The 13,532-nt window shown below is 45.3% G+C and overlaps 1 protein-coding gene across 3 annotated transcripts in view; it reads right to left on the bottom strand.

The window, feature by feature from the left end:
* The window catches only part of CHRDL1 (chordin like 1), a 39,077-nt gene extending 26,085 nt beyond the window's left edge, over positions 1–12,992 (bottom strand). Inside the window, exons 1-4 of one of the 3 annotated variants that reach the window (XM_065077254.1) lie at positions 12,459–12,992; positions 9,428–9,574; positions 7,446–7,558; positions 3,260–3,353 (exon numbers count right to left, since the gene is read on the bottom strand). In XM_065077254.1, coding sequence (XP_064933326.1) covers positions 3,260–3,353; positions 7,446–7,558; positions 9,428–9,524 — 304 coding nt within the window. In that variant the 5' untranslated portion in view covers positions 9,525–9,574; positions 12,459–12,992. The remainder of the gene's footprint in view (positions 1–3,259; positions 3,354–7,445; positions 7,559–9,427; positions 9,575–12,458) is intronic. The other 2 variants (XM_065077255.1, XM_065077253.1) reach the window with 2 other exon arrangements.
* Positions 12,993–13,532: the final 540 nt, after the last annotated feature.

Raw genomic sequence — 13,532 nt, 5'->3', positions numbered from 1 at the left:
TAGGTACCACCTGGCATGTTGTTGTTATTTCAATATCTAAAGAACAATGAAAAGTACATCCAAAAAGTGGTTTGAATTTGATACAGAAAAATCACAGTACCAAAGGAGGTTAAACTTCAATGTGTTGCTAATCATGAACGTTCTTGAAAGCGAGTGTGTTTAGTCGGGGCAGCAAGCTTAAAAAAACCTGGAGCTAGATGGGCTGATTCATACATCAGTGTGCAGCCTTATCTGCTGAGAAATCAAACCAGCAAGTGGAATATGGAAACCCTTTCTAAATCCTGCAACTGTGCATTTTTGCTTGTGATGTAAGCTTCCCATCTTAGATTTACGAATTCCAGAGAGTTCTCAAAAATTTCAGATCTTTAACTAGACTCTAAATGCTTTGATTTACAACCGTTCCATGTAGAATGACACAATCTACAATAAGTGTTTCATACTAGTGTCATAAGAGACCGCTGCAGCTAAATGCTTGAAGAACTTTTGTATGAAGTTTATTTTCATGACAGAAGGCAGGAGGTCCAAAGTCCACTGTAGCTCAAGAGCAGATCCAACTCTAAGAATGATGGTGAATTCGCTCTGCGAATCTATAAATCATCTCTCCTCTGATGATTCCTGGAGAACCCTGAGGTGGAAGGATGGAGCTCAAGCTCAGAAGCATGTGATGTCCTTTTGGGTCTCGCTAATAGAACCATAGAATTGTTTTGGTTGGCAAAGACCTTTAAGATGATTGAATCCAACCATTAATGTGGCACTGCCACGTCCACCTCTAAACGACATCCCTAAGAACCTCATCTATGTGTCTTTTAAGCACCTCCAGGGATGGTGAAGAGAGTCCCAATGAATGTGAACTTAGTATTTTTGGTTACATATGTGTGATGCTAACTATCTAATTCAGATAGTAAAATACTTTTCAGAGCTGCAGAAAGGAGGAATATCTAGTTCTGTTTAAGACACAAGGTCTGGATTTTGCCAATGCTAGAAAGAACAGGTTTAAAAAAACAAGCTAGCAGTGAATCTGTGGTAGAAGCTGGTAGGATTGAACCACTGCTGAAAAGTAGAAGATGCTTCATAACGTATGTCTGACAACCCTTTAAGATTCATGGTGGCTGGTGCCAGGGAGAGAGGATAAAAACACTGCATCTCTTTGTGTCAGAAGGCCAGTGTCACTGCGGACGCAGGAGCGCTCATTCCAAGGGGAGAGCAGTGCCAACTTTTCTCAAAGGAATCCCTTCAACAGCTCCCCCACTTAGGTACTTCTGAAGTTCAGTTTCCACTGAAAGCTGCTGCCTGCTGGCATGACCTCTGCTTCACGAAATAAGGAGGCGGTTATGTGGGCAGCTCCAGTGCACGAGGCCAGCAGAACGGCAGGAGGAAGAGCCCGAAGTCTCTGTGACTGGCGCTACTCATGTCTGACACACAGCTTGAGAAACTGGGGGGAAACGTGACAGAATATAATGGGCATTTATGGGAGTAATTCGAATGGATGGCTAATGGCCAGAGCTCTAGCACCTTCCATTAAAAAATAACCAGGGAAACCTGTGTGCCAGACACATAGGAAAGGAAAGCTGGATGTGCAGGAATGCTTGAGATTCATATTCAGATCAGGCATGAACGTTACCATGGAAGATAGAGCACCAAATATGATACACATAATCACTGCAGAAAGCAGAATGCAAATAACCCCTGAAATCACAGGAGACCCCTGGTCTTCTTTTGCCTAACATCAGTGCAGAACTATCCGAATTACAAATTCAATTAGGGAAAAAAATAAACCTTTAGTGGGACTCTCATTTTAATGAGGTGCTGCTCAGCTAGTAATTTAATGGCCTACCATATGTAGCAGATAGACTATAGATACTGAAGTTTAGATTAGCTGGAAAAACACCAGCATACCCATCCTTCTTTTGATCTGAACACAGAGAAGGGGTTCATGTTCCAAGCATCTAACTGTACTAGTTGGTCAAATCAAGCATACTACCTTACAAACTTTCTTTCCTATGTATTTGACCATCACAGGTGAAACTCCACCATCAACTGGATGCCAAAGTGTCAGATCTAAAGTTGCATGGGATGAATCTCATCCCAGGACACAAGAAGAGTGGCATCACGGCATCAGATGAGTTATATGCTTGAAGTGCTTCTTCCTCATCACTGATTAAAACAAGAATTCTAGATACCTAGATCAGGTACCAATATACACATCTGACAGACAGATACATATAATTGTCAGGACAGACGAATCCTACCAAAAATTGACGGGTGGGTGCCATTTATTCTCCAGTACGTGCCAGGAAGGCACCAAACCCCAGCTGAACAGCAAACTGCCTTGTTCCCTCGTGTCCCTCCATCACCGCCAGCTGCCCGCTGCTCACAGGTTATGGGCAGGGAACAGCTGTTTTCCTCAGACAATGAAACTCTGGAGAAAGTCACATAAAACCCCTTTCTATGATGCTGCATGAATACTCTTTTATACATGGAAATGAGGGGTGCCACTAAGACAGCCATTTAGGGAAAAAGCTCCAGTCAAATGCACCAGCCATTAGGCCATGTCGGGAATGTTGTAACAGCCTTGTGAAAGATCCTGCTTAGTCTCTTTCATACAGTGGCTCTTAATAATGAGCATATAATAAATGTACAGTCTGGAGGAATTTACTATACAGTATCCAATTGGATTTATATAGTCATAAACTTCTACAGCACTGCTTCTATGATTTACAACAGTCTCTACTAATTATGAAGCTATGCCTGGATTTGAGATGTAAAAGGCAAATGTTACCAGACTGGTTGTACAGTGATACTACACAAATGCACATTTGCCACAGCGATTTTGAATTGCTTGTTAACAGAGAACCATTGCAAATACCCATGTATTTTAGCCTGCTCGTATGAAAAGCACCAAAAGCAGAAACCTAGGAAGTCTGTAGGGTTTCTGTTGTGATCCTGTTCAGAGATAAGGAGTGGGGAGCAGACAGACCACGGGCCCCATCAATGGAAATTCTGCTACCTCCTGCCTGGATTGTAGGGGACCGGACTGGTACCTTACCTGATCCCTTCCTAAATCTATTCTTTCCATTTCCTACAAAGGAACTACCATAAGAAATACCATAACTTACTGAAGGACAAGCCTTTAATGACCTACATGGATATAGAAGGATTTTTACTTCTCATAAGTTTTCCAGCACAGACATTTAATTCTGCTGTTACTCATCATATTAAATAACTATTTCAGAAAGGACTTGTCATTAACAGGAATTACCTGGGCATCGTGGGCAGCACAGCTGTGGTACGTGCACCGGGGAAGGACAGTGTAGACTTGGGCATCTTATTCTGCTGCAAAGTACATTTCCATTCTGCAGGTGGAACATAATACAATACTTTAATGAAATGGACTGTCATACTGATATCCGGATTCTCTGTTCTGCACCTACATGTTTTAAAAACAAAAGCCTTTATACAACATCCTGATTTCACTCACACCAGGATAAGCCCACACTGCTTGCACTCCCTCTGAATTTATGCTGCTCGGAATGTAGCAGAAATCCATACAAACCTTAAAATCAGAAGAAGTGTCTAAAAATGGATTGCAACAATCTTCATTTGTGTTTTCCTTTTGAGCAGATTATGCTTAGGAATTGCATTTCCAAAACTAAGACACAGATAATGAATGGTAGGTCTCTGAGGTATCCCCTACTGAGGGTTAGTTCAAGACCACAAGAGACAATAGCGTCTGTAATTGTTCCTGAAAACTGTGGAGAGTCTTTTGTTTTCATTTTATGGGTTCCCCAATAGACAAAACCCACTAGCTGCTAAGTAGCCTTTTTTTCTAAGAAATATGAGCAAGTCTTGGGAATAGTGTTCATTATTCATGTCATTAACATAATATTCTATTTGACCACATCAAAGTTTGATTTATAATTAAAACACAGGGAATTTTCATTCTCCAGTGTCTGTAACCAGCAAAGACTATCCATTTCAAATTCCCATTTCCCATCTATAATTCATCCTCCTCATTTAGCTCTGAGTTGCTCATGTTTATAGCAAGAAAGATCTTTCAGCATGAACACTGATACTATGCTACGACTGTAGTTTTTGGTGGTGTCAGGAATAAACCCACTTCATTTTCATATGCCTTCTGGAGCACTGAAATGTTTCCAGGGGAGGTGCAGACTTCCTCAGATAGCACATGTATGGGTTTTTCTAGCCATCTCTTTCAAAATAATCCATTGACTGCTAAGTATCTGCAGACCGCAGGCTGGAATCACACTGTTAGATCATTACTACCCACGAACTACATTTGCGCATCTGCTTTGGAGAGAGACACAAAAAATGATATCACCATCTGTTTCCAATGATGACTGAAATTAAATATACTGATTTTATAGAGGAGGAGCAAACTTCAGGCTGTAGCCTCTGTGCGGGATGGGGACTCTGAGGGCTGCCTGCAGCGCTCCACTCTTTGCAGCACGACAGAGCTGTTCTAACTGAGCTTGTGCTTGCTAAGGCTGAGCTTACGCTGAGATTCACAGCGATATCTGGGAGGCTAGAGCAGGACTAGGCCTCTGTGAGTCAGGGCCACGGTTATTATAGCATTTCTGCACCGGATACCCAAAGAATAACGATGCGTCTCTCTTCCCGAGCTGTGTTATCAGTGTGGAGCCTGGAGAGCATTCGTTTCAGCCCCTGCAGTCTGCAGATCTGACTATGAACACAAGCAAAAAGCTGCTTGTGTTTTTAAAGAGCAAAATAATGGTCTGACAGATTGTGAGTGCTCCAATTTGCTTGACAGTAGGTAAATTGTCTCCACTGTATATTGAGTGGGGGGTTGTAAAAGAAACAGGGAACAGGGTGAGAGCTCTGAATTATGTTTTTTTCTGGTTTAAGTATGTAAATTATAACTTGTAAAAATACAATACTACATACACACAAAGCCAGCAATGCTGTTTGTTTGATTTCCAGGCTGAATAATTTGGCCTGTGGTTAGTTAGTTAATTTGCCTCTCCTTGTTCTTAAACATGACGAGTGTCTGTGCTGGGGAAGTGGACAGACAGACTGTTCTTTGGAGATGGGGCAGAGGTCTCAGTCTGCTGCCTGGCTGGTCCCACGTGTGCAGGATCATACAGATCGTGATGTCTGAGGCCAGCAAAAAGTTCTGGTCACACTGGTGATGAAGAACCCTGGGGCCTTTTCTGCTTCTCTCTGCAGCGCGAGGGAGCAGGTTGCTGTACATGTCCTTTGTCTGACGGATTTACTGCCAGGCAATCACAGGTGCGTTACACATCTGCTCTGTGGCACATAGCAAGTTTCATTTTTTATGCTGTAATATTTGGTTTAAGGGCTGTGCTTGTGCTTTGTCATGGCATGTTTTATAATGTGTCATCTAGTCTTAATTTTGTTGAAATTATAAATTATTGAGAGTTTCCTGATCATCTGGAGCTTCTACTGTAGGTCAGTGTTGTGAGGGTATTTCTCTTGGTCAGGACAAAGCTGAAATGAATGGCTGGATGCTGCAGTTGTTACTTGGGGTCTTCCTTCCTGGCAACAAGAGTCACATCCCAGAGATCCCTCAGCATCCTCCCTGCTCTAATAACCCCAAGTTACATTCTGCACCCTCAAGGTACAACAAAGGTAAAACAGAGCAAACAAGGAAATAAGAGTCCAGAACCACTTCTGAGCCACATGTACTGATAATTACCACCAGCAGGTTCATCTTCACTAACCTCGTTGCCCTGAACTGCCACTCTGCTCTTCCATGCCCATGTGTGAAGGAAAGAAATACAATATAGCCCATTTGTTGGAGCCCTGCAGTGCGGGGGTATGCCTGGATCACCGCTGTTCTCTAGATGAGCAGACCATGCACTTTCCCTTCCTCAGACTGTCTAACATCTTCCTAAAAATCACTGAGCAATAATTTGTACGCAGATCTCCAGGGTTTCCAGTGCATTGCATCCCCACCCAAGACACAGCCTTGCAGCAATTTAATGAGTATTTTACCACACACAGACTTTGCATATAGATCAACCGAACTGAGTGGAAACTCCTTTTTGCTGTAACCACGTATTTTTCCTTTTCTTCGTACGACGTTGCTTGTTGTCGTACAGATGTGTTCTGCCGCACAGATCTGAGATGCAGCCAAGCTCGTGGAACTACTGGTTGCGCATCTCTGCGCTCAATTGTCGTAGCAGATCCCTCAGAGCAAATGCTGCACAGGGGCACAATATTTTACACGTGCAGGGGGGGAAATAGCCAAGAAAACTTTATTCTGCATTAAAACCAGCAGGCAAAACTCAGCATCTGGAGTGTCTCGTGTGTTAATGATTAAGATCCCGTATTGTTTAGCTATTTGAAAGTACTCCAAGGGACATATTCTGCCCTCATTTTCCTGTCCTCCCTCAGCTGTATGTGACATACTTAGGGGATCTATGACCGCTGTCTCTTCATAGCAGGCACCAACTGACAGTAGCCAAGGACCTGTCCGTTCCCATCCCACCCAACTCACAGTATCACAGTATCACAGTATCACAGTATCACAGTATGTTTGGGATTGGAAGGGACCTCAAAAGCTCATCTAGTCGAATCCCCCTGCTGGAGCAGGAACACCCAGGTGAGGTCCCAAAGGAACATGTCCAGGCGGGTTGGAATGTCTGCAGAGAAGGAGACTCCACAACCCCCCTGTGCAGCCTGTTCCAGGCTCTGCCACCCTCACTGAGAAGAAGTTTATTCTCAAATTTAAGTGGAACCTCTTGTGTTCCAGCTTGATCCCATTACCCCTTGTCCTATCATTGTTTGCCACCGAGAAGAGCCTGGCTCCATCCTCATGGCACTCACCCTTTATATATTTATAAACATTCATGAGGTCCCCCCTTAGTCTCCTCTTCTCCAAACTAAAGAGCCCCAGCTCCCTCAGCCTTTCTTCATAAGGGAGGTGCTCCACTCCCTCTGCTCCCCACACCCTGTTCTCACTTTTCATCATCTCACTCTTGTTTCACAGATTTTTACAAAGGGGGATATCCAAGCATGTTCCCTCAGCACTTCAGGGCAGCAGATGCTTTGGCTGTGAAAATGCCTCTGAAGAAGTGGGCACCACACATAGATCAAACAGTACCCAATTCAGGTTCAGCATAATCCTCCTTATTGATGGAACTGCAAGGATTATATTCAGGTAGCAGCCTCCAATTATTCACGGTGTAATGCTCAATACTAACAAAGCTTCTGGCTAGTTAGGGAGTTGTTTTGCCTCCCTCATGCAAGTATTTTTTGCTAGTATTGGCCTTCTCTGTTCACGTTTTCCTTTCGCCAGCATCACCTGCCTCTGTTTCCTGCGGCATGATCAGGACCCACTAGTGAAAACACATTTGGGCTTTGTCAGACCGTAGGTACAACATAAAGGATTCTAGTCAATTAATCAAGTAGTTGCAGTCCGATCGATAACTCGGCAGTCCTACCTCTGAGCAAAGACAATTAACGCAGTAAACGAGGCCATAGGGTTCTAGATAAGGATGCCATCTTTCTCCTACACGATACTTCTTGTCTTGAAACACACAGTATGTATCTGAATCTGTAAAAGAGTAAAGAATTGAAAGAGCTGTGAGTGAATGTTCCCGTTCCATACTTACAGAGTGTTTTTAGGTGTGCAGTGTTGTCTGTAGACCACGTTTGTGGATGATACATAGAATTTAGTAAAGAATTACTATTTTTTCTTTCCCTGGAGAATCACAGAATAGAAATGCCCTTAATTTCATGTGCTATTGTTTCTGACCTTCCAAACCAAAGTAAAAGACATGACCTCCCATCTTCCCAAATTGAAGCTCAAGAAATAGCTGACAAAATGGCTTTCATACAGGGCAAGTTTATCCTTTCACCTGCGAAAACACAGGCTAACGTCCTGCTAGGTAACAAAATTAAAGGGCTTGATTACTCAGACTGGTTTATAGGAAACAAAACCACTGCAAAACTGAAGCAATTGGCTCAACTGAGGAAAATCTGAGGTTGTACACCAGAGAGATTTTGAGCAAGGAGACTGCAGAAGGAAGACAAATGCATTGTATTTAGACTGCAGGCCCAGTATCTCCCTATTTTAACAACCTAATAAATGTAAGTTTGTCCTAGTATGTCAGAACAGTTTGTGCTGACTTACCTGTGTATCAGCATTCACAATATTTTAATATCTTGCTGTTCATTAAGCACATCTGATCTTCCAGATGAAGCTTTACAGATATGCACCTACCTGTCAGACACTACTGCCCTATCTCTCCCTGTCACATTATGGTTTCCCATTGAAAACTCAAATATCTTTAATAAAAGGGTGTTTCTCATGTGTTCCCATGAGCAAAACCCTTTCTGTTATCTTCATGACATCCAAATTCCGCATAATTCACCCTCAGTGTAGATGATACTTCAGGGTGTAAAACAAAATACCTGTCTTCCAAGCAATAACCCGAGCAAGAGGCATTTCTTCACATTTCCTGGGCTAACAGGAGGTAGCAAGAGGCCGGGATTGTTAGTAGCGACTGGGAAGTGATCTGCGTCACGTCACACAAAAGCACGACAAATGAAATGCAGGATCTGAACAGGGATAACAGGGATACCCGCACATCGTTTTCTTCCAAGTTCAGCAGAAAAAGTGGCCTTTTTGGAACTCTTTTTTTTAAGCTACTGCCTTAGAAGCAGAAGCTGCTGATACTGCGGCTGCCAATTTAAACTGCTTCTCAAGGGCAAACGATGTCTTTTTGAAGAAGGCCAAAGCCAGGCTGTGCAGGTGGGAGAGCATTCCAAAGAGCAGGAGTAAGGCTGAGTAGTCAATAACTCCTGGGCTTATTTGGGTAGCCCTCCCTCCTTGCCGTGATTTCTGCAATGTGTTAACACCTCCCGCAGATGACAGGCTTTGTAGAAATATCCCCTTTGTTTTGTTTGTATTCTTTTCAATTCTTCTCATCAAGTTTTTGACAGTGCTTAGACTCTTAATTTTCTCAAAGGATGTATCTAATATAGTTCATATGAGGTTGTTTTTGGAACACACCAGAGGAGTTTTGGACGAGCTTTACACTCGCTGAAAACTTCAGCACAATAGTCTTACACACGGGACAAAATCCAGATAATCTGTCAGATGTTTACAGAGGTCACTAAAATGGAATTAAGCGCTCTCGCGATTCAGGGTATTTGAAATAAAACAGATTCGCCAATTGATGTGTTATGTTCTCTGTGATGCAATGAAACCTGTGCAGCGTTAGGAAAATGTGCCCCAAACATGCATGTGACCTGATTCGACTACATGTAAGATTAGAAGGAGGAAGAATTTTAGGTTTTGAATGCAGTCCCACAGTTCAGGACACTCTTGTTTGAAGCTCTTTGCTGAACCACATCTGTCAAATAGAAGGAAAATGTCAAATTTGGGTGAATGTGACAGCTTTGTTTGAAGTCTACTTACGTTTTACTTGTTCCAGTTTACTTCCATCTATGAAAAGGAGACAGAGCACACCACAAAAGATAAAGTGAAAATCCTCCAATATCCACTTTTTTCTCATCTTTATCGACAAAAGGAAAGCAGCGAGTCTCCAAAGTCCAGAACGTTGAGCTGTTGGGAAGAAAAGATTACACGAATTAAACTGAAATCCTGGCAGATACTTAAATTATCTGACATGATTTCATCCAACACACAGAAATCCTCAACTGCCAGAACCAAAAACTCCGTCTATATGATGGATCTTCCTTTCACAGAAACAGCTTTGGCTTCAGATCATCTCATTTTTGGAAAAGGGGGCACATTGCCGTTCATTAGAGCTGAAAAACAGTTGTTGCTTCTAATAAAGTCCTCATTTTATTCCAAAGCTGAGAAAGCCAGCAAGGAAGCAATCTAAATTCTTGAAGTTCTTTTTCACAAGAAACTAGTTTGGGAGATGTTCTTGCAGAGCAGCAGCTTGGATGTAACTTAGGAAGCACAGGTGTTGCTTGTAATGTGTTTCTTTCATCATCAAATGAACCTTGGGTACACGTGCTGTATGTACACGTGGTGTAAGTACACGTGGTGTATATACACGTGGTGTATCGGCCCTGTCCATGGCGGCGGCTGCCGTGATGGGAATTTCCCTCCCTGCATCTCAGAGGCTTCCAGCCCCGCTCCCTCCTCCCCTCTCCCAACCACCATTGTTCAGGGATTGTGTATAATTAATTTTCCTGGAGTTAACCCTTCCGTTGCCTGGATAGCTGAAAGAAGAACGGGGGAATGACATGTCATCTTCATTCCACTACACCTTTCATGTCAAAATCGTGCCTAAGGTTTGATCTCTCTGTGGGGTAGAGGTGGTATCGTATTTGCTGCATACACCATTATCTCTTCCTGGCTTCTAAAAGGTGATTTTTTTTTTTAATAATGAAAAAGGGAGAAAATAATAATTAACTAGAGTAGAATTTATTTATTTTTGATAGCCAACCTAAGGTTCTAAATTCAGAAACATGTTGATGCTCTACTGTTTATCAGAATTCATTGCAAAAATACTACCTTCCCAGAGTACACATGTCCATAGTAGATAGTGCTGGAAAGATTTGGGTTTGATTTTAAGAGTCCTGATGTGGATTCACAGTTAAGTTCTAAAAATAAAATCACTATTGGAAAAATAAACAATCTGCTTTGTAAACTAATTTTACCTCTTCAGATTTCATGTAAATAACAGAACTGCACATGAATACGTTAGGACTCACAGATAACCAAAGCAGAAATAATAATGTATAGATGTATATTCAAAACCAAGTGGTGGATGATTCAGATAAATTAACTAAACAATAAGTTATCAAGCACTTAGAAAGGAAATCTTGCTGTTAGGACTGCTGAGGTGGAGGATACTGTAACAAAGGGCGGGTGATCTGATTTATCAGAGTGTTTTTATTGCCTTTACTGTTTAAGGGTTCTCTGCTCTGCATTCCCAAACCACAACCAACGCGGACATCTTCCTTAACTCAACCAATCCATGCAACCACTATGGCTATACCGAGTAAGCTCATTCAAAAGAATGCAAATTGCATCTGAAAACATTCCAAAAAATAACATTATTTTAAAAGCATGCTCCCGATGTAGTAACAAGATATAACTTTCCATTTATTTTGGAAGCTGAGAATAATATTCCAATTTCAGAAGAGAAGTTTTAAGTCTTTAACATGTTCAAATCACATAAGCCATTTTTAAGCCAAAGAATCTTTTAAAAGCTTGTTTAAAATTAAAACTTCATAATTTAGTCCCAGGACATCATGCATGCATTGAGAACAACAGCAGCACATCACTGGGACTAGCGGAATGGGAATGTTTAAATATTTTGGCTTTCTTGCGGGTTGCTTAGGCAAACAGTATTTATAAACGGAGCACAATTATCCTTTGTGCAGCACTCTACCTGTTCACTAGATCGGTTAGTTCAAACAGCGCGGCTCAGAAATCCATCCATTTTACACGTCTGCTCTTCAAAAGGAAGAACACTTTAAAACTTGGGAGTGCTTGTGCTCAGAAATGCTGCACAGTACCGTGAAATGGAGGAGTTAACAACAGAAACGCGATGGGGACTTTTGATGTCTTTCTTAATTCTCTTTCATTTCTGTATTGTTGTTACTCCAAATATAAACACATACTTTTCACTGTTAGCACACTCCCTTTATTTCCCCAAAGGGCAATGTCCTAAAAATATTCCTGGATTTAAATAATCTCAGTTAGGATTAACCTGTTCATTATTGGTGTGTGTTCTGCTTAGTCGAAACAATGAAAGTGATGCACTTCTTACATGAATTACTCACAGAAATAAGTCGTGGGGGTCTGTTTTCAACCCCTCGCCCTCCAAGGAGCCCGGTTTAGTAACTACAAGTGGCAAGAGTCCGGCCAAAAAATATATAAACAAATAAAAGGCAGGACACAGCCTGGCTGGGAGCGCTGGAAACCTTGGGGTTCTCCCCGCCGCTAGCGATGGGGGGAACCGGGGACCGGCCCTTCTGCCGGCGGGGCCGCGCAGCCCGGACGGGCTTTCCCCGCGGCTTCCATTCCCGCAAGCCTGCGCTTTTACCGTCGAAGGGTTGTTTTGAAGTAGGCGCGTCTCCCAGTGAGCCGTGGCCAGAGGCTCCTGCTTCTCACCGCCTCGGCAGAACCGCCGTCCCTCGGGCGCCGGGCCCGGGGGAGGCTGAGGTGCAGCGGTGCCGTCGGCGGGTCCCGGAGCGCGCCGCGCCACTTGCCCGGGCTCCCGGGAGCGCAGCCGCGGGGCGCACGGCGGGGCCCGGCCAGGTACCGGCGGTGCCTCCGGGGGGGCGGCAGGGGCCGGTCCTGCCGCGGGCTGGGCGACAGCGGCCGGACGGAAAGTACGGGAGGCGCCGGGTACCCCCACCCGGCTGCCCGTGCGGCGACCCCGGTCGGCGGGGCAGTGCCCGCGGCTCCGACAGCGGGACTGCGCCTTCCCCGGGTCTTGCCTAGGAAAGAAAAGCTCACCCACCTGGGGCAGGGCTGGAGGCCGCTCCGCCGCGGGCCCTGCGCGCTGCCTGCGGAGAGCGGCTTCGGCGGGATGAGCCGCGGCTCCGCGCTCTCCGCTCCGCCGGGGTACGGGCGGGCTCCGGCCAGGCGGCTCCGCTTCTCACTCACGTTGCCATAATCTTCTCCCGCGACTCGCCCGGGTTTATAGGTCTCCCCTTCGCTCCCGCTGTGGCGGCGGCGAGGGGGCAAGCAGGGAACCGACGAATTCTGCGGCAGCCCCCGACTGACGGACGGGAGCAGGGAGAGAGAAATCCGCTAAACCCTCCGGGACGCTGCGGGGCGGGCGCTCCGGAAAGTCCCGGGCTGCCCGGCTTGGGACACCTGCCGCCGCCTCCTGCCCCGGCGGGGAGCGCAGCGAGGCCCCGCGGCCGGAGGATGCTCGGCGGCGGGTCCTGCCCCGCAGCCCCGCGGCACTGGAGCGGCGGCGGGAGGAGGAGTCGCCTCCGCCCCGGCCCCCTCCTCTCCTCTCCTCTCCTCTCCGCGCCCCGCTCCCGCCGCCCGGCACAGCAGCGTGACTGACACGGCCCGGGGTGGAGTTTGCTCCGCTCTGGGGGCCGGGGGGGCCGGGGGGTCGGTGCTTGGTGTCCGGCCTCCCCTCCCGCCGTGGGGGAACCACCTGCGGGCCCGCAGGACCCGCACCGGGCGGGCCTTGCGCCGGTGCCTTCCAACAGAGCTGCCCGTTCCCCCCTGGGTAACGGAGCCTGGGGGGCGGTTTGCTCAGAGGGGGGACTCTCCCGAGATGGCTCTTTAATGGGTTTTCACACGCGGGGTGCCCTCCGAGCAGCCCCGGCGGAGTTGGCGTCCGCTGGGATTTGTCAGACACCCTCTGCTGATACCCTCTGCTCTGATTTATTGTGTTAGAAGGTTTCAAGGTCACATTGAAATTCTGGTGGAACTAAATTAAACCGATGACTCATGACATTATATGCTTGGTCAAACATTCTTTTTCTGTCTTGTTGTAGCCCCTGTAACTAATAAGAAGAGATCAGTGAACCCTTGACAAATGATCTGAGAAAAAGGGTGAGGTATGAAAAGA

This window comes from Columba livia, chromosome 12 (genome assembly GCF_036013475.1).
Source record: "Columba livia isolate bColLiv1 breed racing homer chromosome 12, bColLiv1.pat.W.v2, whole genome shotgun sequence".
Taxonomy (NCBI): Eukaryota; Metazoa; Chordata; class Aves; order Columbiformes; family Columbidae; genus Columba; species Columba livia.
Note: the sequence above shows the minus strand (reverse complement) of the source record. Positions and strands in the feature narration are given on the sequence as shown.